The following is a 26,382-nucleotide window of genomic DNA, read 5'->3' on the forward strand; positions in this document are numbered from 1 at the left end:
ATTTATTGTTTTAAATTTTTTTATTCTCCTCCTGCATAGGGTCACCCCGGTCAGGACGGTGGCAGAGGACCAACCGGACTGGACGGTTGTAACGGGACCAGAGGAGAACCGGGACTGCCTGGCTATGGGACAGGAGAACCTGGACCCAGTGGTTTCCCTGTGAGGATGGGCTTCAATTCTTCATTTTCCAGTCCATATATTTGAGGTCTTATAAATCCTGTGCCAATCATCCTATGATGTTTCCTCCAACAGGGGCCTTTTGGGCCAAAAGGTCAGAAAGGAGAGCCTCGATTCATCTCAACAGATAACGAGATCCGGGTAAGGTCTCACACATATATTTAAATTAATTCACACATACATGTATTATTTCTGTGTTATTACTGCTGCTTTGTGAATACTACTGCAGAAAATGATGTGTACCTTAAGTAATGAGTGTCAGTAAAACTTCTTCCTCTTTTCTTAAGAGGAAGGAAATTTGGTTTGACTCATTTCTTCTTTTCTTCTTTATTTATACCTTACTTCTTCCTTCTTTTTTTTTTACATCACTCCCATCTACTCTTTCTTCTACATTCCTCCATCAGAGATTGCTTTTAAATGAGTCTGCCCAATTTCAACAAAGCATATATCTTTTGTATAAACTATCTTATACATTGTAACTTATACTCACACAGTTATATACACACTTATACAACTGTGAGCATGCATGTGAGTCCCACTGTGTCCTCCATGTCCATTACCAACGTGGTGGCCCTGTCACAAATTTTCCTCAAATTGTAGCTGAACAGTACATATATATTTGATGCCTAGTTTGACAGTTTGATCGGAGTTTAGTGAGACGTCGGTTCAGGAGCCACTTTCTTTTCTCAGCTTTAATGAGTAAATAACATGCACATTTGTTTTGGTCTAAGATGCTGGTGCAACATTAAGTGGGGTTGAATGTCATTTATTCCACCTCAGGGGAAAGTAGCAGGAAGTAGCAGGATAACTAAAAGTCAACAGATTAAATTAAATTTAGTGTAAAGTTTAGTGTGAGATTTGGTGTGTATAGATACGTTATTTTGTTTCTAGATCCTTGTTTCAAAACATTCTTGAAAAAACTCTTTTTCACCCCCCCACTTCACACGATATCCAAACATATGAAGTGCAAGATTTAGTACAGAACACTTATAGATGAGCCTCAAAATATATTTTCCTTAAGATTTGTTACCAATTTCTAGTAGGTGTGATTGAGTAATAGACGATGACTGTACTCATATCAGCTCTGTTGTCAGCCTGCAAGCTTTGACATCGTTTGGCCACTAGATGGTGCTACTGTTACATGATTACATTGAATGGACATAACTCAGTGGTGATAAGTGGGACTCACATGAAACTATTCAAGTTTTCTTTTATTAAAAAAGAATTGTAGATAATTGTGAAACCTTGTTAGAGATATTTGTTTGAGTCCTTTGTAGTAAATCAGTTTTTTTCTTCTTCAAAATCTTCTCTTTCAGAGTTTACCGGGTCCTCGAGGACTGGACGGCGCACCTGTGAGAATTTTACTTTTTCTACTTACTGAGAAAAGCATTTTTATCATTCCACTTGACTGTTTGTTATATGTTACATACGCCAAATGTACTGAATTTGTCATTTCATTTAGTAATTAACCAATAAGCATTAGCAATATATATACTGTCTGTTCTGACCTGGTTTTGTTGTGTCCCTGCAGGGTATCAGAGGTCCTGATGGTCAAGGTGGTCTGAATGGTCCAAGAGGGCCTGAAGGATTTGCTGTATGTAAATGTTATATTTTTATGTTTTAATACATACAATTTTCTGCACTGTAGTTTGTTGCAACTGATCATATAATAACTGCAAGATTACTTCTTAACAAAGTTTTACAGTAAATGAGTTGAAAATGTACAACAAAAACTGTTATATGTGCCAAATCTTCTCTGATTGTATAAACTACTGTTAATTGATCCATGAAGGTTTTCTTAAGTTATAGCTATAGTATTTATGTTATGCCACATTGCATTATTAAAAACCTTATTCATATAAAAGCTCCAAACGTAAAGGATTAATGAAATGGAAATAAATCATCTCATTGTATATCATCTATTATTAATTTTTAGTTGTACATCTTTTGAAGTTTTAATGCAATTTAAAGGGTGCAGATGCAGATTTGTGTTTCATAGATGATTAGAAATTACTCTTTGACATTTACAACACGATACTAATCCGTCTATCCATATGTTCATTATTTATTTTTTTCCATTATATTATATTATTAAATATTGTATTTGATTTTCTTGCTGATTTTATACCTGAAACTGAGTCTTGGTCTGTTGTCTGGGTTTAGGGCCCACCCGGTCCTCCCGGTCCCCCAGGGCTGATGGTAAGTAAAATTATTTTCTATAATACTTTAATATATTAAGGCAATAAATGTAAAGTGTTGCCTCAGTTTTTTCATTTAGAGGCTTTTGTTCTTGTTCCTCCAAGTGCATTTTTTGTTAACCCTTGTTGTTTTTAGGGGAGCCGTAGTGACGGATATCAAGGAGAGAGAGGAGACAAGGTATGCATCTCTAACTGAAGAAGTCAGACTAATTTATGTGTCTGTAGAGATTAATATACACACACAAGCAGAATTATTGGAAATGACAAGAAACCTTCACATAGTCTGTATTTGGATCAAATCCACTGTGAGTGAGACTAAGGATACTTTATCTCCGTATCATTATTTTAGGAGCTAGTTTGAGGTGGATTCAAATACCAGAGCCAGCATAAAACCCACAATACTGTGCATAAATGAAAAGGTCAGACATTTTGGAGTGTAAACGTGTTTACCATCTTGGCCAAAGTCCAATAACCAATATCAATTTCATTTGTGTCTGTTGTGCATTCAGGACGTTACGGCAGCTTAGCACAAAGACAAGAAGCAGGATTGAGATAGTCTTGCTCCTTCATAGATAAATAATGAGAAAAACACCTTATTTTTACTATTTAAACACTCTTGTTGGAAGATGTTTTAGCTTGCTTTGAGCTAATTATCTAGCTAGAAACATTGGTATTCTTGCAGTTATTGTGTTAATCTACAGTACACTTAGCTAACAAGTTCCAGGCATAATGTAAACACAGGAAGGAGATAGTCTAGCTTCATTTTTACTTTAAAATCAAGCTTTTCAGACAGTTCTGGGCTTGTTAGAAGATGTTTTAACTTGCTATTTAGCTAGCTACTTTTGCTTCTTTCGGTCTTTGTGCTACGCTACATTTGGCTAACAAGCTAGACATATTGCTGCACTGAATGAACAAAACACAACGTTTTTGCCCCACTGACATTACGTAGAGACCAAATGCTCAACCAGATCGCTAATGAAGTTGAAAAAGTTGATCACAGACAATAAAACACTCTTCAGGCACTCTAATAGGCAGAGCAAAGAGAAAAGGTTTATTAAAAGCCTTAATTTAATTGGGTTTGAAACACTGACTTTTTTTTTTTTTTTTTTTACCTCACACAGTCATTATCAGGGCATACGTCATAAAATCAGAATACTTGCTACTCTATACATATTAAAACAAAAGTATTTTAGACAATGCAAGATGTTAATATACTGTGCATTTTCTTCTTGCTCTCCAAGAGTGTCCGACCATATTGTTTTCCTGTGACTCTTTACATAAAATTTACTGCACACTTTGAGTTAAAACATTGTGGATTTTACGCTTTTCTCTCATGTCACCTCTATAAACATCATCTACTGTATAGACCAGCCCATGAAAACAGCAGGCTTAGAGTGCTCTAGCTGGGTCCAGTGTGTGTGTGTGTGTGTGTGTGTGTGTGTGTGTGTGTGTGTGTGTGTGTGTGTGTGTGTGTGTGTGTGTGTGTGTGTGTGTGTGTGTGTGTGTGTGTATTTGCATGTGCGTCGTTATGTATGCATTAATGTGTGTGTGCATGCCTGCTTGAATGTGTTTGTTTGTAATAAATGGATTGGTTGGACGTAATGCTGTGCATGTTAAATTCTCGGTGGTGGTTTGACAACCCGCACTTCTTCCGTCCAACACATTAATTTACCCTTCCCTCCCTTCCCTCTTTAACCCCACCCATCCCTGCATCCTCCTCCTTTCTCCATCCCCCAGATTGACTCTTGAACTGTGTGTTGCATCCATTTCCTGTATGATAAAAAGATCACATGAACCTCTACTTGATTCAGTCTGGTTTGTTCTTTTCAAATGATCTGTGCTGCCACTGAGACAAGTCACAAACTCGCTGAAATGTGCCGACGCTTCACATCAGAGTCTGATTTGATGTGTCATATTTAAATCAAATTAAAATCCCAATCCAAATTTTTTCCATTTCTACCATTTCCCACACAGATTCAATTTATATAGTGGGCTTTAAATATGGTTTGTGAGTTGATCGGTGGCATCACATGCTTGTTTCCCTTACTGTTGAATGACAGTTCAGAGATTATACATGGTGAAGTTCCCTCTTTTCCTCAAATTGTCCCAATTTCCTCAATTTGTATAAATTTCGAAGTGAAACTCATCCGATCTTAGCTTAATTGTGCAGTATTTGACGTTATTAAATATGAAAACTACAAAATTAAACAAACAAAAAAAGTTAAAATAAGGAAAATATATTAAAACTTCAACCATGTTCAAATTTCTGAGCTGTTTTTTATGAAGGATAATCTGTGGACTGTGACTGGGTGCTGGAATCACTTGCTCCCCCCCCCTCCTTGAGCACATTTGGGCATCTGGTGGTGAACTCTGGGATTTGTAGTTCATTTAGCCTGCTCTTCGATTCCTCACCCCCTCCATCCATGCACGCATTTTAATTGAACAGTCACATGATGAGTACTAACAGTCATCTTCCTCACACACACTGCATGCATGTTATGCTCAACCAAACCCTCAAACACTGAACGTTTCGACAGATTCAGGGTTGCGTTGCATGTGGGAACAGCTGGATTTACTGTTTAGCCTGTTGAGATCCGTTGTTTTTTTAGATTAAATTAAAATAGTCCTTTAAGTACCCTTCTGTTTTTTTGCCCCGTGAAAAGAGGGGCTCTAAATTTCTTTATATTGATTAGGAACTTAAGATAAAGTATCCCTGCACTCTCTCTACTCTCTTTCTTTCCTTCTGTCTTTCATTCTCTCTCCCTCTCCTTCTCTCCTAATTTTTCCCCCCTACAACTGCGTTTACTGCTCTACCCTCCATTTTGGATTTTCTTTTGTGAATTTTGTTTTCTGGATCTGGATCTGGATCTGTTTCTACTTTGAAGCATGAACATTATGGTCTACTAATAAGACTTTTTTTCCTGGAGCTTTCAACAGCATCTCACATCTATCTATCCATATGGCCAAAAGTATGATGACACCCCTTTACCCTCTTGGTCTGGAGCTGTTGTACCATGCAAACCAACATTGTGTTCACTATTTATCACAACTTTTGTTGCTATTGTATTTGTTTTGATTCTTTTTTCAGTTATTATGTTTACACCTTTATAATTCTTTGACCTTATTTCTTGATAACATCGTAAGTATTTAGTTTTTGGGACAAATTATTTACCCAGTGTTGGTTTCCATGGTACGATATATATTTTATCGAGTCTGGCCTGGAGATGTCCACTGCTTCCGTGGTTGTAGACATACCCATTCAACCATCAAAACTTGGTAAAGAGGCAGTTAGGGCTCAGAAGTTGTGCTTTTTCTAAATGCAATACATGTATTGCAATGTTTTCATCAAGAAAACATGTCTTGTTGCTGTTTTTATCCTGCACATGTACCCAACTATGGTTCAATGTGACATTTTAAGCAGAAATAATCTAAATTTCTTCGGATTCAGCACCTGGACATTAAAGATATGTGTGTTCTGCACACTGATTGTGACTGTAGACCTATTGTGAATAAAGAGACATCTAGATCCTTGAATATATGTTGGTATTTTAGACAATGTTAGGCAGGTTTTTTATTTTATTTCATAACTCTCATGAGCTGATGTCTGAATTATTCAAAATAAAGCAACAGACATAAAATACAGGCATAGGGAGGAGTAAAAAGAAACTAAACAAGCGTTTTAGTTAAAGGTGCCCACTGGTCTTAAATCCAAAGTTTAGGGGCCACAGCCTCAAGAACACAGTCTACTTGTAGTTTGGAGCATGGAAGGAACAATCCCTGATCAGAAGGCCTCAAAGACTTGAACACAGAGGCAATGAATGCAAAGGTTTTGCAGCAGCATTTTTGGACCACTTGTCAGTGATCCAAGGATTATTTTCTGCAGTGAGGTGAAGAGGAAGTCCCAATAGTTCAGCCTGTACAAGATGTTATACAGGCAGATTAATACAGATGGTTTGGGAATCAGATGTGTAATGTGAAAGTGTCCCCATACCTTTGGCTACTTATCCATCTACTATTTCCCTTCACATTTTTCTACTTCTTTATTTTTCATCATTTGCTGCTCCCTTGTCATTTCTGCCCCTTCCTCCTCTTCTTTTCATCACTCATCTTTTCCTCCTCCATCACAACCTCATTCCTCTTCCCCCTCTCTCGTGATTGGCTAACGGTGTGTTGTGTGTATTTCGGACTCCAGGGCGACGTGGGTCTTCCAGGACCCAGTGGTACTCCCGGCGACGGGTCGCTAAGAAGCGAACAAACACTCACTATCTACAAAGGAGATAAGGTAACACAGCAAGTGAAGGGAAGGAGCTGAGGTTGTAGCGCTTCCACGACACACACACACACACACACACACACACACTCACATCCATATCACACATGGATGTGGTGGGGTTTGATCACAAAAATGACATCCCTAAATCCACACAGCAGGCAGTGCAATGTTAGAAACTAAAGATTAAAAGAGGAAGAGGAGCAGTGATTGCAGTAAGCTTTATGGCCATGGAGAGGAGGACGTGCTGTTGTAGAAAGGGAGGAGTCGAAGGAGCAGAGGTTGGTCCGGACTTTAAAAATCCACCAAAGGAGCATCAGTACATGTTTCTCCTGGCAGGTTGGAGTTCGTCCTAAAACAATCAGTAAAAACAGAGTTGTTCTGGAGGCAGAATTAATCTCTGTTGTTGTTTTTTACTCCGCTAAACTGCCAACAGAATCTTCTTATTGATGTAATGATGCAGTCCTGTTGTAGGAAATAGTAATTTACATTTAAGTATGATATATCTCAGCTTTATAAAAAACAGATTCACAATTTTTAAAGTCTGTCCTGAACAATAGTTAAGTGCCTAAATGGACATGAACACATGTTTTTCTTGCCGTAATCATTCCTTTCTATTCATACTGACCATTAGAAGATCCCCTCAGAATGCAATTGCAATGTAAATGATGGGGGGTGAAAACCACAGTCCTCCTTCTGTGAAAAAATGTATATGTTAAAGTTTATCTGAAGCTAATATGAAGCTTCAGATAAAATGAGTAAAATCAAGTAGATAGCTTTCAATGTGACAGTCTTTTTAGTGCCAAAGTCCCTCTTTTTGTTAATATACTTCCACCACAGCTCAACAGGGAAACACAGAACTTGTTTTTACTGAAAAGACAATGAATGTGGCAGATATCCACTTCATCTGACTAACTCAGACTGCTTTAGTCTTATATAAGCTTCTTCTTTAGACACATTGGATTTTAATAATGCAGATTTTGTCCCCCATCACTAACATTGGGAGAACTTTTGGAGGGGGATCTTCTAATGGTCAGTATGAACAGGTGGAATGACTACAGAGAGGAAATCCTTTTTCAGGAATACTAGGAACATCATGATTTAAAGTGGCTTAACCTTCCATTATATAACATTTTACTGAAGCTGTTCATATATCAGTTCTTACTCTGTTAAAACTTTACACCTTTGACTCAATCAATGACATATTTTCTGCCTCCAGAGACTATTGGTCTGTGAGGAATGTTTGGTAACTAAAACTCCAGGTTGCCACCTTTCACATCTAGCATTTTACTTTATATTGGTTTCAAGGACCAGCCTCTCGTTGTCACCCCAAAAGCTCCTCACTCCTCCCCTCAATCTGTGCACAACAACCTCTCCAGAGGCCTCATCCACTGTCACGCAGAGCCCATCCTTCAGTCAACAGTACCCGAATGCCCCCAAAGCTCTGCCGTTCTTTCCACTGCCTTTCCCCTTCTTCCTCGAAACCCCTCGCCCCCGTCGCCTCGGTGTAAAGCAACAGCTCTCTCTTCCTTGGTTACGGCATTCAGGGCGACGTGGGCTTGCCTGGTGACCCTGGCCAGCCAATGATCAATGGCGTTGTGGAGTTTGTGGGTTTTCCCAAAGGAGACAAAGGATTGCAGGTTTGTTGGAAAACCAAACTTCTCTCATAGTTTCTAAAGCCAGGCAGGATGACGTGTGGGTGACCTTTCGTTTAAAAAGGTATCTCAGTAATAATGTCAGAAAATGCTTAAAAAGTAATAGAGGCTTTAAGATATTGTGCAACAGTATGTTACAATATGCCAAATTAATTCACCATGTAAATGTGGTCGTGGACTCGACACAGATCCAAGTAACAATCAATTTATCATCTGTCTAATCCTTTAGTGCCATCTTTGATAATTGTTTTGTGGGAAGAACCTAAATGTGCCTATTTAACTTTGACAGAGACATAAACTAAAATCCAGTGGTTGTCAAGAATTTAGGAATTCAGTCTTAGAAACAAGATCAGGATCCATGGAAAGCTGAACATGAATGAACGTTAGACGCAGCACTCGATCCTCTTGTCGTTAAAACGAGAATAATCTGGATCGTCCAACCTGGATTCCTCAGCATTTTCAAGCCCAGCGCAGTGCATCATCTCGGGGGCTTGAGCAGCGTTGTGGCTGGACGGGGGACACAGCCTGTCCACTTATCTCAGAGTCCATTTCATCGTCGTCATGATCCACATTTTATTCCCCTCATCCTCTAAGCCAGTTTTAAAAGAATGAAGTCCTATATCAGCTGGGCATTTTTTTTGTTTGTTTTCCTTTTTCTTTTACTGTTTTGCATGGACTTACAAAGGTAAGTTCATATTTAAAGAGCATGGAAAATAATGTAAGAACGTTAATTGAGGCCTTCACAAGTTCACCATTGTTTTCTCTCTCCCGCTCTCTCTATCTCTGTCTCTCAAAGGGTGAACCTGGACGAAAGGGAGGCCGTGGCTACCCTGGCAACGCTGGCCGACCTGTATGTAGTTTAGTTTGTTTTCTAGAACCATTTTCATGACATTTTTATACAAGCAGCTTGAAATACTGATGATTTTTTTTTTTTAAAGTGAAAGCTCCATACCAAACGGAAACTTTGTAGAAACATAAAAAAGAGAAAATCTGGTTTAAGATCCTTTTTTTTCTCTTCTTCTTGATATCAGGGGCCTTTCGGCTACCGTGGTGAATATGGAGAGAAGGGCATTCCTGGATACCCTGGAGGAAGAGTAAGAGCTAACAGCTTTTTTTAAGTCATGAATGCAATTACATGTTGTATTGCCTTGTATTCAGAAGCTTCGTTTTTTGTCTTCTACTGTGGCGATACACAGTACACTGATAAGTACTGTTTCCCGTCCTCCTCTATGGTCATCTGTCATAAACCGTGGTGGATTTGTTCTCTAATTTCCCAAAACAGGGCGCTCCGGGTTTTAACGGACCTCCTGGTGCATCCGGACAACAGGTGAGCTTTGTAATACTTTCTCTAATGTTGAGAACACATCCACAGTGAGGTGCAGACCAGTTTTTTGACCTCTTGTAACTTTTCCATTTTAAGTGATTTTAAAAAGATGACATAATGTGGTTTTGTACACCTTTCATGTTTGGAGAATAAAATAATGGATGAGAAGGAAGGCCATGATGCAGAAGGTTATGGCTGTTTTCTCTGGCTTCACCTTTTCTATTATTTTCCTATGCTATCAGACTTGGTGGTGTGTTATCAACAGCTTCATCATTTATACAGTAAATCGAGATTAATTCAAACATTTATTCTGATACAGGGATATAGAGGTGATCCAGGTTACCCCGGGCAACAAGGATACAACGGACCCAAGGTAAAAGAAAAGTATTCCGTATGTGTTTGTGTAGGCGGCCTGCAGTACTTTACGGTATTGTTACACTATACTGTATAGTGCCAATCTAAACAGTATATAGTTTTTGTGGTTAGTATACAAGTATTCAACATACTTAACTGTTTAAGTCTGACACTTTTATAGTGATATAATATTTGCAGCATCAGACTTGACTTGACTGTCACAATTGTGTCAATCACTAGTAAACTTAATATTCATTGTTTTTTAGTCTACAAACTGACTAATACTTTAGTTAGCATACTTAGATCAGTCATTGTTTGAGCACAAATATATTTGATTCACATTAAGAAACCAGCTTATATGTAACCCAGTATGGTATAGTTTAAAGCATGGCCGTAGCTACCATTGAGGACACCGAGGTCATGTCCTCGCTATTTTTTTCTTGAAGTTTCGTTTTGTTGTGAAGTGAAAATAGCCAACGAGACAATTATCCTTGCATCAACGGACCGTCATGTGACACGTACTTGCAGATACCGCTGTCATGTCAAAACGAAAGTAGTCGGCTATAGCCAGCGGTGGAGTGAGGCCTTGAAATCCGGTAATTTTTTCACCGGCCCCGGTGTCCCAACTGGTGTCCAATTTAACTGGTTTCCTTACCGAACAGCTCCAGCTGTGTTGTGCTTCCGTCAGCAGATTCGTCACAAATTCACAAATATACACAACATATTACTGGAGATTTTTAAGTAGCAGTTATATAGTGCTCACTTCCAGAAAAAATATTCGCTGCAGTAGATGTTGAACTGCGACTTGAAAATCGCCAGAAATATGTTGTCTACATTTGTGAATTGGACATGACCCGATTTTGCAAACGGTTCATTCATTGGATGAGCCCTTTTCTCCCTTTCCCAGCAGGCCGTGCTCCATTTCACATTTTAAGAACAAACAAAGAAAATAATATACAATTTTTAAATATACAACCATGGAAGTTGTAGAATACTGAAATAGGAGTTGATTTAATTTGCAAAGTTGGAAGTAATAAGAAAGAACTGGAACACAAGAGTGACCATGACTGAGAAATGCACAGCAAAAAAGCGTTTTAAATACATCATGGATTATTTAAACCTTATGTATATTTTGTAGTTTTCTTTTTGACCTCGGTATTTGAAAAATCCTGGCTACGGCCTTGGTTTAGAGGCATACTGTAGTTTGTGTGTTTTCTTGCAATCCTCTTGTTCACCAGCAGATGGTGCCAGTGTTTCTTGAACACATTTTTACCAAAGTTGGTTTTACTTCAGGGTCGATAACCTAGAAAATCTAACTTTGCTGTTATACAAAATATTTGTGTTATGCAGAAGGATAATGTGAATGGGTAATTACTCATTTTCTTATTTCTGAGGCGCAAATAGGTTTTAAAGGAAACGTCTGACATTGTGAGAAATACATTTTCCTGTCTGGAAAGGAGATCAGTAGCAAAAAATGTTATCCAGTTCCTTAAAATTACATGTTTTTATTCTTCTACTTTTTTTCCTGATTAAGAAATTAATGATATAGTGTGCAGAGTAATTAGTGAACTTTAGAGGTGTAACCCTAACCCTGGAAAATGTTGTTACTTTGTTTTGACAGAGCCAGGCTAGCTCTTTCCCCCTGTTTCCAGTCTTAATGCTAAGCTAAGATAACTTTCTGTTGGGTTTAGTTTAATATTAACCATAAAATCATAATCCTTGGCAATCCTCTCATCTAATGCAAGGCAGGAGGGTTCTTTCCCTAAAAGTTGACGTTAACTTCTTTAAGGTTGATCACTATCCACATTAGCAAATAGTTAAAAACAACAAATAAGTCAAACTGGATTATTTTCAGTTGACTAAATTTTTGTCATGCAGGATGAAGTCAAATCTAAATAGACGGACATCTCTCTGCTGTGACATTTTGTCCTAAACTGTGTGTGTCTATTAGGGAGACCAGGGAGACACCGGACCACCAGGACCTCCTGCTTACATTAATAGTTTGGGTACATCTGTTCAAGGTAAGACAAACACACACAATCCAAACTATTCATTTAATTACTCAATTGCTAGTTGACTGTGAGTCATTGATCTATATGTTCCTGTGTTAAACACCTTTTCTCTGATTGGCTGCAGGTGAGCCCGGTAACCCGGGTCTAGGTGGACTGCCTGGTGCTCCCGGTGACCAAGGAGCTCCAGGGTTCCCAGGGCCACCAGGCCGACCAGGAGTTGGTTATGGCCCAGGTAATGCAACATCACAAATGTGTTGCAGCTGTTAATTTGTTCTATTAAGGATCCACAAATCATCAATAAACTGCACTAATCAAACTCCAAAGCAATGAAATCTGTTTATTTTTACATTAACATATCATTTTGATTAACATCTAAATTTACCAATCTTCTCCTCTCTCCTAATGCTACGTGTGCAGGTGGTGGCACCCCAGGTTTTCCAGGGACCCCAGGCCCAAAAGGAGAGAAAGGTAATTCAGGGCCACCTAGCTATGGCGTTGAAGGAATCCCAGGCTCCCCTGGACTTCCCGGATCCCCCGGCCCTCGTGGACCTGCAGGCCCAACAGGTTAGGATAACGATTGAGTTGCTTATTTGGGAGATGAAATGAGAAGTTATTATTCCATAAAACAAATGGATCATTATAATTACTATTTTAAACTTCTGTTCTTGTTTGTTTTTTGTTTTTTTAAATGTGTTTCATTTTAACTGTGATTTAAGTTATCAGGATTGTGAGCTGGAGTCTTTGTATGAAACAAGCTAAGAATGACAGAGTTTGTCCTTATTTTTATGAAAAAAATGATGCAAACATTAGGAACTTATAGATAAGTACACAGCATCTTTATCAGTCTGGCACAGAGCCATAAAAAATGATTTTTACTGTTCTCCAAGGCTTGTCCGTTCCCCCCTGCGTCATCTATCCTGATGGCAACGAAAAAGGCCAGTGAAAAGCAGGTATCCTAAAGCAGTGGTTCCCAACCTGGGGGTCGGGACCCCCACAAAGAATTGCTGGATTAATCAAAGGGGTCAGAAGACGATACAACAGGATAGGATACAGGGAGAAAAAAGCCTATTTTTGTTTTACTTCTTGTTAATTTCAGATAAAGTTATTCAGATAAACAAGTCATCTTTCTAATGCTTTAAGGTTAGTGTATTTGTCAATAAATTGAACATCAGAAGGTTGATCAGCTATTTTGATAATTAAATAATCGTTCTAGTAATTTTTCAAGCAAAAATGTAACAAAAAATATGATTTTTTCAGTTTCTCAGATATGATGATGTATTGCTTTTACTTTATCGAAGATGATGATAAACTGAATCTTTGGGTTTGAGCTGTTAGTAAGACATTACTAGACATTTGAAGATGTAACCTTGGTCTGTGGGGACCTTTAACAGGTTTTTAAAAAATAATAATTTTCTGACGTTTTATGGACAAAAATATTAACCAATGAATCAAGACATTAATCAGTAACTTAGCTAGTAGACAATGCAGCATGTGAGAAGGGGTCCCAGGTAGATGTTACTTTATTTTAAGGAGTCACAGGGTAAAAAGGTTGGGAACCACTGTCCTTAAGGCAGGCATATGCTATTGCTATGGTCACCATGGCAACATTCAGCTTGTCAAAGCGACAATCAAACCAACAAATTCAACTTTCAGCAAACAGCATCCTAACTGCCAAAACGCTCTTCTTTATGCTGTACTTTGTGCAGGGTGTGGTGGTAAGTATAGCTGAGAAGAGCGCAGCTGTAAGCTTTAGGCTTGGATGAGATGGCCTCTCTGCTCCAAGCTGCTTTCTCATCTTTGGCCACAAGGTGTCGCATAACAGCACAATTCACTGATTTTACATAGACATTGAGGCATGGCCGCAGCATTTTTATACAAACACATTAAGCAAAGGAACACTTTATGTTTGTGGTAACAATAAATAAATAAATAAAATGGAGATACAACTTGAAAGGAAGCCTAATAATAATGGTTATAGTTCCACAGAATAATTTTCTTTCAATTCATTGTGAAGATGTAAATATCTCATTTTCACTATTTCCTTTAATACATTTCTACCTACACCACATTAGATGAATGTGTGTCCTTTTCATATTGTTTACATTATGTTAGTGCCAAACTGACAAACACTACACATGTGTCGTATGCGGCCAATCTTAGCCATTACAATCAATGTAAAATCACTGAATTATTTCATGCTAAATAAAATGCTGTTTTATTTTTCAATAAGATATAAACAATTGAATGCTTTTTCAAAAAGATAAGCAACTGTCATCTTGCAGCAGCAGCAGCAGCAGCAGCAGCAGCACAAATCTTCTATCAAATCTGATGAACCAAACAGAGCAAACTAATTTCACACTGTGATACTGAGCTTTAAATATTTGGGTTCCTGTGAGTTAATTAAAAAAGCACATTGTAAGAAAATAAATTCCTCCAAAAGAGGGGCATTACAGGAATCAATTTTTTCCACAATCGGCTCAAGATTAAACGGTGTGAAATCAGTCTTTCTTACTTTGTGTATTAATCTATTTTAATTTTCTTTTATTTGAACTGTAATTGATTTCGTGTACTGTATGGTTTAGCAGGTTCCCAAGTTGGTACTAGTTACCCCGGACAGCCTGGGTCACCTGGTTCCAGAGGACCGCAGGGTAACTCAGGATTCAAAGGCTTCAGAGGTACACATAAATACTCATACCTGCATTCTTAATTATGATCAAATGAAAATAAAATCATCTTTCTTCAGAGTCCAAAATACAGTTCCAGATGTTTCAATTATGTTTTATTTTTCCAGGACAATCTTAAAAATGTTCTGTCATTTTCAAAATCACATCAATTTTCCTGCCAGGGGTTCATCCCAACATTTTGATATGCTGCAGTCCTCAATGTACCTCCAGATAATGCAATTTTTTTACGAACTTTCTGTTTTTTTAAATGTAAAAACAGTCTAAATTAATTTTTTTTCTCCACTTATATTTACAATCAGTCAATTATGTCATCGTAATTGCCCAAAAAAGTGTCAAAATTAAAGACTTTTGACAAGTTTTTGGTATTAAATCATAGTGTAAACTGCTTTTCAGGAAACTCAAGCCCCGACATTTTTAGCCGCAAATACTGAGGATATTATCTTGGTATCTTATCTGTAACTTTATTGCCTGCAATAAGTTTATTTGTGTCAGAAAATTACATTTTTTGCCAAATAAGAACAAAATAAATGTGATGTCTTGGTTCTATCTATAATGATAATAATGATATTTCCACTAATACTTTTATCCTTTTCTTCTTCCTCTTTCCTTTTCACCCTTTTACTCATATTCCCTCTATCTTCTTTCCCACTTCTTGTACCCTCATCCTTACTATCCCCGCATCCCTCCATCCATTTATCCTCCAGGGGATCCGGGCGACTGTGCTTGTCGTGGAGATAGCTTTTCAGGGGGACAAGGATCACCTGGTGCCCCAGGGGCGGACGGCACCCCTGGCTTCCCTGGACGAAAAGGTGAACTCGGTGACTCTGGTTCCCCTGGCTTTGGCGGTGTTCAGGGACCTCCTGTAAGTAAAGACTTCACGCACACACAGCTGTCATAGCTGAATCCAGTGAATATTTAACAATGAAGCATACACATCTTTTCTGTCACTTATACCACCTGTTGTCCTCCTTCAGGGTCGTCCTGGTCCTAGTGGCACCTTCGGTCGTAAAGGAGAAAAGGGAACGTCTTACTATCCTAACTATGGTGTGGGAGTGAAAGGAGAGCCTGGATCTACTGGACCCAGAGGACCTACAGGTGAAACTGGAAAATCTGGCAGAGATGGACTGCCTGGCTTCCCCGGAGCCCCTGGACCCCCAGTGAGTGCTTTAATAAGAGAATCAAAAGTAGGTTTCGATAAGAACTAAGAAACAAGAACCAATCAAACATCTCCTCTCCAGGGTGACGCTGGCTACGGTACAGTCGGGGAGAAAGGTTTCCCAGGGTTCCCCGGACAAAAAGGTCGTCCTGGTGGCCCTGGAGAACCTGGCCAAGGCTTCGTCGGAACGCCCGGCTTCCGCGGAGAGCCGGGAGAGTCTGGATTACCAGGGTTGCCAGGGCAACCAGGTTTACCTGGACCAAGAGGTAAGTGATGATGAGTGAAAGAGTGACGAAAGGAGGTGTGTGTGTGTGTGTGTGTGTGTGTGTGTGTGTGTGTGTGTGTGTGTGTGTGTGTGTGTGTGTGTGTGTGTGTGTGTGTGTGTGTGTGTGTGTGTGTCCATGAATGTGATAATAGAGAGAGAGAAGAAGTGAGAAAGGAAGTGTGTGTGTGTTATACCATATTCTCCCCACAGGTGACCCCCCCCCTTCCCCAACCATACATCCATCTCATCCCATTACTGTCCATCCACCATGTACTGTAGTTGCCATAGCAACCTCACCCTAACACCTTAAACCATTAGAAGCCATCTCTAGGGACAAAAAGCTCCTGGTTCACCAGCTCCTCATGGACCTGAAGGGACAACATGGCTCTAGTTAGATTTTCTCTACCAAAGCAGCTTCCTGCCCTTCATGCCTCGGCTGCAGCTGCATACTGTTAACTACATGATTAATGGTCTCCATTAATGTGCTTATAAACTTCTTCTATAATCTATAATCCATAAACTGCTTCATTAGTTGACTGATTGATGCACAATGATGAGATTTTATTTGCTGATTGCGCAACTACCACTGTGCTTCTTTAGTCTCAGAGGAGGTTTTTATTTGATTTACAACAACAGTAAATTATCCCTGAGTTTGGTTCAATCTTTTAAAGTGAAATGCTGGTGTTTTTTTAAAGTTTTTGAGCCTCACTTCTTCACATTTGTCCCGTGAGTATCTGTTGACAGTCAGCAGAGTTTACGATATCAGAAATCCCGTAGCTTTCACTACAAAAACTTGCAGCAAAGTGTTGTTTAAAAGTTTTTTTGGCTTGTAACATTTTAAAATGAAGCCGTATCTGCTCTGTCTATTGTGACCCCTGATTCAGGCTTAGATTTAGGCAATACAATAATATCTGTGCACATCTGGATTAATATGAAAAAAGTAGAGCTGCAACAATTCGGCAGAAAATTCATTGGCAACTATTTTGATAAAGAAATGAAAATAGTTTTAATAATTTCTTAAGCAATAATTTTATGGTTCCAGCTTTTAAAATATCCAAAGATTTGATGTGTCAGTCAGATAAAAGAATTTCATATTTCTAAATGAGTAAAAATGTAACCTACCAGCAGCCTTCATACAAAAATGATTCTGTTCTTCCTCTCTGAGACTAAATGACACAAAGTCCTCAGCAGCAGCTGGCCAAGTATGAGTGTGTGCTCTCATACCGTGATGCTAATGCTAAACAACTGATTCATTTTGCTCTTAATATGAAGGTTATTGTCACTCACAAGAGCTGAAAGAGAATGAGAAGAGTTTTTTTTTTTCCATTTCTGTCTCACTTTGATAATAAGTGTTTGTCAGTGTGTCTCTCTCTTCTCTTGTTGAGTGGAATAACCTGTTTTTAAGCACTTTTACATTGAAGCAAGCATTTTAATATGCTTTTGCCTTAACTGAATGAGCCTTGAAGTAATTGAATGATTGCTGATATTTGTTTGATGATAAAAAATATATATATTTAATTGCTTGATTGGCGCATGCAAATGACCCTGACTGGCTTTGTATGCTGCCATCTTTTACCTCTCTCTCTCTCTCTCTCTCTCTCTCTCTCTCTCTCTCTCTCTCTCTCTCTCTCTCTCTCTCTCTCTCTCTCTCTCTCTCTCTCTCTCTCCATCCATTCATCCCTCCATCTCTCTGACCTTCCTTGTGCATGTGTATCTGTCCAGGTGAAAACAGCTGTGGAGGGGTTAATGGCACCGGAGAGGGAACGGGTGGGTAACTAACTTTTTCATCCACCAGCAAGAGTAATGTGCCTGGGATCGAGTTTTGTAGCTTTTAGTTTCAAGCAGCCCAGCGACTGGTGGAAAAACTATCCCTCAAGTAATGATGTGGTAGAGCAGAAAACTGAGGGCAAAATTTACTCACTCTCGCTTATCCGCCTAACAGGAAATGTTCTCAGATACATCATTAGAGTAGAAATAAACAGTGCCACACAAGAGGTTTGGTTATTAGGTCACTGTGTTTTGGCTTTAAAAAAATATGCAGTCACAATGTGAAGATGTTCTTTTGACAAAATTACTAGCTGAAGAACAAAACACCCAAAAGCTTGGTTTCAAATGCCAAATGCCATCAAAAGTTTGTCTAAATAAGCAAGCACATGCACAAATCTACTAGAGTTTGTGCAATCCTTAGACAAATTATTGAATAAATAAATAGCATTAATAAAATGATTAACTATGGATATGAATAAAAGGCTCTGTAGATACAGCTATCACTGTCTACCCTGATCACACATCACTGTAAAAAAAAAAAAATAAAAAATAAAAAAATAAAAAATACAGTTACCAAATGATAAGATTAGAATTACATTAGAAAAACTGTATTAATCCCCTAAGGGCAAACTCATGCAATGCAATCAGATTGACCTTTTTTTAATGCACATTCAGTGACTGATTGATCTATTGTTTGCAGTCTGTACATGTGCTTAGTGTTATTCAGAGGATCAAGATTAATGTTCTGGTTTTGTAGCCAAGTATTTGAAGTGAAATCTATAATGTCTCAGCTAACCAGCAGCCCACAGTGCTAGTGTTAGATAGACTCCCTGAAAGCAAGTCATTCTGAGAAATGAAGTATTTTGTATTCTGAAAACAATTGGCTCGCTATCAATCATTTGTTCATGACGTAGCCGATGGAAGCCTCTCGCTCCCTGCGTCTCAGGGATTCCACTCTGGCCGGGTCAGTCGATGATTGACAGTTGAGTTTGAGGTTTTGTCAGAATTTGAGGTACTTCAGAGCGGCGTTACCTTTCTTGAAACATGGCAGGTGTGCCTTCCGATGATCACTGGACAGCCGCAGTTGTTTGTACCCTCCTCTTCCTCCAATCAAAGCTGCTGAAACCTGGCGCATGTTTTCAAGCCCTGCCTCTGCTAAGTGCTTTTAACCAGTGAGGGGTTTTTTATTTTTATTTTTTTTGTTTTTTGAGGGTGGGTGAGGGGCAGCGGAAATGGTAGAATTGATTTCCCAAAAACAATCTCAACAAAACATTGAATTTTTCTAATTATCAGTTTGTTCCTCATATCCTAGTTTTTTTTTTTTTTTTAACTCTGCCCATCATTGTGATGAATTTACTACTAACGACATTCGACCTATAACATAAAATAATTCTCATGATCAGCAAGTAATGGCATGAATGGAGGCGACAGACAATCAACGTTGCGAGCCATTCAAAAAATGGATTCAACCAAGAATTTAATGATGTTCATTACAGAATATTGTATATTTTATTATCATTACTGGTAAATTGTTCAAGGCATTTAGTGTTATATTAATTGCTCTCAAAACTTTTGTTTATATTTACTGTATGTGTTATTCAGACCTGGGCCAAATACTTTTTTTCAAACGCAAAGAAATTCGGTTTTTAATTCATGTTCCATGTTGCAAATCTAATGTGAGTACATTTTATTTGGACCAGGTCTGATGGCACTTAGTAAGAGCAGTGTGTAGTGATGTAGAACTAGTTAATGTTACAATTGTGAGTCCATGTGTTCACTGTATGCGTCTATTAAAGTGTATGTGCTAACCTGTATATGACTACTACCAGGCACAGTGTTACCTTGCACCATACCTGGTGAGGATGGAGCACCTGGTTACCCCGGTCGAGCTGGACCACCAGGTAAAAGTCAACAGATGTTTAATAGCTTTATGGTTTATTTTTGACATTTTGCACATATTATATATGATTCGCAGAGTACACAACTACACAGCAGCTTTACATGACAACTTTAAAGTTTGAGTTTATGATTATTGCTTGCCAAAGACAGAGTTGTGTCCTCTGTGGATATCACTGTTTCCTTTGTGTATTCAGGGTATCACTGTTTTTCTAACTACACAGGTCTTGATGATCTTATTTATTAAACTTTTTCAAAAAAACAACACCATTGCAAACTGTCAAACTGAATAATGAGCATAATTGGAGCTGTACCTGTGTGCAAATGTCAGGTCCTAAAGGTCAGTCAGGTTTCCCAGGAGGTTCTGGGCGTCCAGGGTTTGATGGTGCCAAAGGAGAAAGAGGAGACCCTGGCTTTGGAGGTCAGCCTGGACCACAAGGTAAACTTGCAGAGCATCTGTTTTTGCACAGGTATCTAGAGTAGAATCAGTGCCTATATTTACTGTGATGAACAGTGAATGGCTTCAGATGAAGCTGGTAAAACAATTGAGAAGCAAGTTTATATTTTGCTTCTCCAAAATACTACAAAGAAATATTTACCAGCAAAAGGAAATGCTTGAAAGTCAATAATTGAATTAATAAGACACAGAGGTTGTTTCAGTTATCTGAACTATTTATCTATTTATTTGCTGAAGATAATCCTTTAATCTAAAAGTGATTGAGTTACAATTTTAGGACCCTTTTTATAAAGATAATTGTTATAAATATATTAACAGCAGGTGTTAATCAAACTGGGATTAAAGTTTTAAAGACTTTGAGATTAGGCCTGGACCAATGCACATACTTCTTGCCTTTATTGTGGACCCATTCACAACATTAAGTGATTCAGACTTTGATCCACCCCAACCCTCTTCAATCACCTCTACTGTTTCCTCTACCCCTTTCTCCCTGCAGGTTTCCCTGGACCAAGAGGAGATGCTGGAGCTCCAGGTATTCCAGGACAGAGTTTTGATGGAGGCAGGGGAAAGGATGGTGCTCCGGGACGTCCCGGAGCCAAAGGCCTACCTGGAGACGTAATTGGAGCCACACCTGGAAGTCCAGGACGGGACGGTTTTCCGGGAACCCCCGGAGACAAGGGTCTGCCTGGGACACCAGGAGGCTCTGGATCACCTGGTGGGTCTGAACGATCGTCATTGTAAAATTGAAAACTGTAGCAGTATTATTGTACAATTACTTTTGTTAAGTAAGTGCAGTATCTAGTAATTGCACCAGATGTAGCATTCATAATACCAGCAGTAGTGGTAATAGTAGAAATAGCAGTATGGTGATAGCAATAATTGTGCAACAGTAGAAATAATAGTCACAGTGTCATAACATGGTAGTATTTGTTGTCGTGGTGTTAGTAGAAGTAATAGTATTAATCGTTATATCAACAGTAGCATTTAGCATCAGCAGTAGTAGTTATACAAGCAGCAGTAGTATTGGGAGTGTGATGGGAGTAGGTGTAGAAATACCTTGTAGTAACAGTGTTATTAGTGGTAGTACAAGTAATAAACCAGTTGTAGTAATATCTGTGGGAATGTTTCTTTCTTCCTCCATCAGGTTTTGACGGGCGTTCCGGTGTTCCTGGACTGAAAGGAGAACGTGGACTGGACGGTTATCCTGGTAGTCCCGGCCTTCCTGGACCTCCAGGTGAGCTCACCGGTGGATATCCCGGTCGACCCGGAGCTCCTGGCGCCAAGGGACTGAGCGGACCACCAGGTGAGGGAAAAGATTCAGCAACCATGTCTATGTTTCAACATGTGGCTAACCGGACTTCTGTTGGATTTTATTAGACATTTAGACATTTTAGGCTCCGTGTTCTGTATTTGAGAAATCTTAAATGGAGAGATTTGTAGCCTGATTTACAGTAAAATAAGAAAAAATATGATTCATTTGGTCTTGGCTGTTGTCTTTCACCACTCATCTGCTCCACATTTATCAGTGTTGGTTCATTCCTCCCTTTTTTTCACTGTGTTTCTTTCACAATTCTTCATTTACCAATCAGACACCACAGTTGCCTGTTTTGTTCTTGTTGTTTATTTAAACTCTGCATCACCCAAAAGAATCTCTTCTTCTTCTGTGTTGTATTTCTCCTTGTCCTGTGTTTCCTCCTCCTTTTTCTTTCCCTCTTTTTTCTACACACCACCATCAATCATCATCTCCATCCATCCTCTCATCCCTCCATCTTTTTCCTCTTGGGGTTGGGTCATTCGTTATAGGCTGCCAAGGTGAGAAACTCTCTCTCTCCCATCCATCCATCCATTCTCTCATCGGCTCTATCATTTGCTTCTATCCTTCCATCCTCCTGCTATACATTAGACCAAACCCTTTAACCACCATCTCCATCAAACTGTTTGCCTACTTTCTATCTCTCATCTGCTGCAAAAAATGTCCATGTCCATACCTAGATTAATATCGGAGTCAGGCTTCGGGTATGAAAATATTTATTTTCCAAAAAGTGTAGAATATTTACCAATTTGACCTTTACCAATGTACACAGTTTTAAAATAGTTTAAAATACAATTTTACTGAAGCAATTTTCTAGAATCAAGTGGAGGATCAATTATATTGAAATGCATGATGTTATTACCTTACAAATCATACATATGTTATTGAATTATTGTTAAATGCTTATATTAATTTCCCTAATTGCAAAAAAAAAGGAAAAATATGTTGCTTATTCATCTCCACTGAATAAATTGAATGAAAACAAGACAGAGGACATTAAGCCAACTCATGTTGTGGGTATAAGTACATATGAATCTCACAATTACAATGTCTGGTCAAAAACTGTAATTAACTGTAATGCAAAATGTAAAGCAGACTCTATGACACAGAAAAGAAATTAAGTCATCACACCCTGCTGGGCGACACAGTGGAATTTATAAAAAAAAAAAACTTTTTAAAAGTCAATTAGTGAGTCGAGATGGATATTTTAGTTGTGAGACATTCATAAACAGAGATTTCTCCCGAGAAATGTTACTGCTGATATTTGGTTTTTGCTTTTGCAGCCAGCACTAACCCCCGTAGTTCATTTACATGTTTAGTCAAATCTGTGCTACTATAGATTTGAACATTGTATTAATTGCAGTAGGCTTGTTTGACAAAAAGGCTCCTGGTGCAAACGCAATTTAACGATCTTGCCTCTGCTTTTATCAATTTAGAGGCTTTTTCTACACTCTTAAAAATGACTCATTTTCAACATCTGCTGTGCAGATTAGTAACAAATTGGTAACAGATATGTTAGGTTTCTAACGAAGGTGTGGAAAGTGGGTCATCTTTTTAAGAATGTAATAATAAACTTTAATACCAAACCTTAAGCAGTTTAACCATGTTCTTTCAGTCTGGAATTGCACTTGACTTTTCAATTTATTTAGCATTTATTCTGCATTAAAATAAAAGCCTTAGAGCAAGCAAATTAATTTTTGTATTTGGGAGTGCCAGATTTGTTCTTGCAAATATGTAAACATTTAAAATCCTTGCATATGTATCTGAAATCAGCCACATCATGCTTGTATCCATTCAATAATATTCCCAATCAAAGTGCAATTGCAGCCTAACAAAGGCAACGAAACAATGTGTGTTTACATTGTTGTCTGCTTTTTGCCAAATTGTGTTTGTTGTGTGTACTCAGAATAGAAAAAATCGATAACTTGTTTGTCTTTATTATTTATTTAAAAACTTAAAAACTATTGTATTGGAGGTAAGTTGAAATATAATTCAAAGAAAGGTAAGATTACATGTTTGTTACCCAGTATTTGTTGTTTTTAATACTCTTAAGGTATTGATATTATTTTCTATTAATTTATTTGTATAGCTATTTTTTCTCCACATTTCAGTTTGATTTATCTCTGACTGAATTTATCTCCTTTTGTGTCATCATCCATCATTTGTCCCATCATCCATCTGTTGATCATCAGGTTTTCCTGGTAGAAAGGGAGAAAGAGGAAACCCCGGTTTCCCAGCGCGTGGTGGTTTGAAGGGAGCCCAAGGACTGCCTGGCATCCCTGGGTCACCAGGGTCAATGGGACCAACTGGACCTCCAGGCCCACCAACCAGAGAAGGAATCCCAGGAAGCCCAGGAAGGAAGGGTAGGATAGAGCTACAGCTATGATAGTCATTAGTGTCAATATCTGTTGATAACATCTCCCTACAGTGACTAACACCCTTTATATTATCTGTTTATTTACACAGGTGAGAGAGGTTTCGCTGGACTGATGGGTTTCCCTGGACTACCGGGTCGTTCTGGTTCTCCAGGGTTTCCTGGAGGGAAGGGAGCTTCTGGAGGGCCCGGAAGAGATGGACTTCCTGGCAGTCCTGGATTCACTGGACTGAAAGGTAGTGTTTCCATAGTCATGCTTTTGGATGTCAAAAAGGATACACACAAGATAACCCAAAAAGGGGTCAGCTTTTTTTCCACTATGGTCCACCATAGACTTAGCAGTATGATGATGAAGTCTGTGAGTCACACCAACATACACATGTTTTCTTCTGTAGGTGACCGCGGATACCCTGGCCGCCCAGGCGTGGCCGCTCCAATTCTTCCTGTAGAGTATTTGGAGAAAGGAGACCTCGGCATCCCCGGAGGCAGCGGCCTTCCTGGTTTCCCTGGACCCAGAGGTAACACTACTTCTGTTATTTTTCTACTATTTTACTGTCATTTGACAGCACAGATTGAGATGGAGACCGTACATGTTAAACATTGTTTTGAGTTCAATGCACCTCAAAAAACAGCAGCAACTACTGCAGAAAGAGAGAAAGTCTATCTTAAAAGACAGCCACAAGATGATAGGCTTACAATGGAAGTGTGCTGCTGTGCCATTGGATAGATGTCATCATTTGATGTGAAAAACAGGTAGTTCAATTGATAATGAGAGCAAAGGAAATTATGAGTGAGCATGCGTGAGGGAGATGAAAGAATTCATATTATGAGAAATAAAACTATAGGTTTATGCAGGCAAAAAAGCCTCAGTGACTGAATTTTTGCTAAAGCTTCATAAAAATACTACATTTTCAATAAAAGTCTTACTTAAAGTAAAAGTACATAAGCATTAGTAGTAAAAGTACTCAATATGCAAAATCACACCATTTAGAGTGTTGTATTTATTACATTCATCATGGGATTATCATTGCTGATGCATGTTTGGGTAATCTTTAACAATGCATCATATTGTATAAACTGATCATATGTAAAATCTCTTCGGGAAAAGTAACTAGTAATTATTATAATAATGTATTGTAGGACAATTAGCGTCAAAATGGAAATTTTGAACTGGAGTAAAAGTACCTCAAAATTCTACTAAAGCAAAGTATATGAGTCATTATACTTTCCACCATTGCTATAAACTGTCATTTTCCAAAGAGTTAACCACCATTCCTTGTCGGCTTTCACAGGTGACAAAGGTCTGCCAGGCCTGCCTGGTCGTCAGGGTCTGCCTGGACTTCCTGGTTTCTCTGAGCAGAGTAGAGGACAGCCGGGAGTGCCTGGATACCCTGGACAACCAGGAGGCCCGGGCTTCCCCGGACCGAAGGGAGAACCTGGAATCATGGGATTCCCTGGCATGTCTGGACCGAGGGTAAGGAAACACACATAAGTGCATTTACAAAGACACTCATGCAGCAAGTTCAGACCCTAAGCTTCAAGTTCTGATGGTTTCTTTAAGGGTGATGATGGCTCACCTGGTTTCCCTGGCAACCCTGGAGAAGCTGGTCGTCCTGGTGGCAAAGGTGATTATAAATAACAGAAAACACACACACTAAAAAAATCTATGCATCCAATAATTTATAAAACCATCCATTGACTCACACATTTTGTTTCTCAGGTATTCCTGGAGACTCTTACTCATATCCTGGAGGTCCAGGAGCTAAAGGTCTGACAGGAGATCCAGGCTACTCAGGTAAGATATAATGACCCAATGTGTTTGGTCAGGATAAAAACCACACCCCCTAACGTAAATATAGTTCTGTTTCCTGTCTTCTCTAGACAAGAATTGATCTTTAAGTGATTCCTTATTTAAAAAGCAAGACATTATGAAAAAGTATTTATTAGTGTCAGTTGTGTATGTCTTTGTTTTTAACTTATTACATACAACTACATTTATATGGTTTATATTCCTCTTTTTTTCCATTTGGATTTCAGTGTCTGTTTTATCAATTTCCAACGAAATGTTGGAGCTGCCTCTTCAACACTTTAAACATACTGTATATGATATTGTATAAGGCCGTATCAGAGTGTGTCAGATTCTCAAAATCAAATTTTTTACACACAAAACATACTCTCTGTTTCTTCTGAACCAACTGGATCACTATCTCGTTACATTTTGCAAAGATTGTAACAAAGGGGAGCTTCCATTGATTTGTCTTTTAGTTTCAAAACCTCTGACACATGTTTTGAAACCAAAAGACTTTTAAAAAAGATGTCTTACCAATCAGATTGATTGTCTCTCTCCAGGTGGTCCTGGCAGAGATGGCGCCCCTGGCGACAACGGCTTTCCAGGAAGTCCAGGTTTCCCTGGATCAAAGGGAGGTCCTGGTGAAGCAGGACGGCCTGGAATAATGGGTGAGACAGGAAAAGCTCCAAAGA

The 26,382-nt window shown here is 38.7% G+C and overlaps 1 protein-coding gene across 1 annotated transcript in view; it reads left to right on the forward strand.

Moving 5' to 3' along the window:
* Window positions 1-26,382, forward strand: part of col4a6 (collagen, type IV, alpha 6) — a 112,700-nt gene that overhangs the window by 80,513 nt on the left and 5,805 nt on the right. Inside the window, exons 5-34 of the mRNA XM_062445403.1 lie at window positions 40-159; window positions 253-318; window positions 1,494-1,529; window positions 1,709-1,771; window positions 2,341-2,376; window positions 2,512-2,553; window positions 8,193-8,285; window positions 9,097-9,150; window positions 9,332-9,394; window positions 9,583-9,627; window positions 9,944-9,997; window positions 11,930-11,999; window positions 12,115-12,222; window positions 12,408-12,554; window positions 14,549-14,665; window positions 15,379-15,536; window positions 15,649-15,831; window positions 15,913-16,096; window positions 17,818-17,862; window positions 19,692-19,763; window positions 20,090-20,197; window positions 20,712-20,930; window positions 21,360-21,518; window positions 23,720-23,890; window positions 23,994-24,137; window positions 24,297-24,419; window positions 25,194-25,375; window positions 25,463-25,526; window positions 25,622-25,696; window positions 26,251-26,358. Coding sequence (XP_062301387.1) covers window positions 40-159; window positions 253-318; window positions 1,494-1,529; window positions 1,709-1,771; window positions 2,341-2,376; window positions 2,512-2,553; window positions 8,193-8,285; window positions 9,097-9,150; window positions 9,332-9,394; window positions 9,583-9,627; window positions 9,944-9,997; window positions 11,930-11,999; window positions 12,115-12,222; window positions 12,408-12,554; window positions 14,549-14,665; window positions 15,379-15,536; window positions 15,649-15,831; window positions 15,913-16,096; window positions 17,818-17,862; window positions 19,692-19,763; window positions 20,090-20,197; window positions 20,712-20,930; window positions 21,360-21,518; window positions 23,720-23,890; window positions 23,994-24,137; window positions 24,297-24,419; window positions 25,194-25,375; window positions 25,463-25,526; window positions 25,622-25,696; window positions 26,251-26,358 — 3,109 coding nt within the window. The remainder of the gene's footprint in view (window positions 1-39; window positions 160-252; window positions 319-1,493; window positions 1,530-1,708; window positions 1,772-2,340; window positions 2,377-2,511; window positions 2,554-8,192; window positions 8,286-9,096; window positions 9,151-9,331; window positions 9,395-9,582; window positions 9,628-9,943; window positions 9,998-11,929; window positions 12,000-12,114; window positions 12,223-12,407; window positions 12,555-14,548; window positions 14,666-15,378; window positions 15,537-15,648; window positions 15,832-15,912; window positions 16,097-17,817; window positions 17,863-19,691; window positions 19,764-20,089; window positions 20,198-20,711; window positions 20,931-21,359; window positions 21,519-23,719; window positions 23,891-23,993; window positions 24,138-24,296; window positions 24,420-25,193; window positions 25,376-25,462; window positions 25,527-25,621; window positions 25,697-26,250; window positions 26,359-26,382) is intronic.

The sequence above is a fragment of the Scomber scombrus genome, chromosome 23 (assembly GCF_963691925.1).
Source record: "Scomber scombrus chromosome 23, fScoSco1.1, whole genome shotgun sequence".
Taxonomy (NCBI): Eukaryota; Metazoa; Chordata; class Actinopteri; order Scombriformes; family Scombridae; genus Scomber; species Scomber scombrus.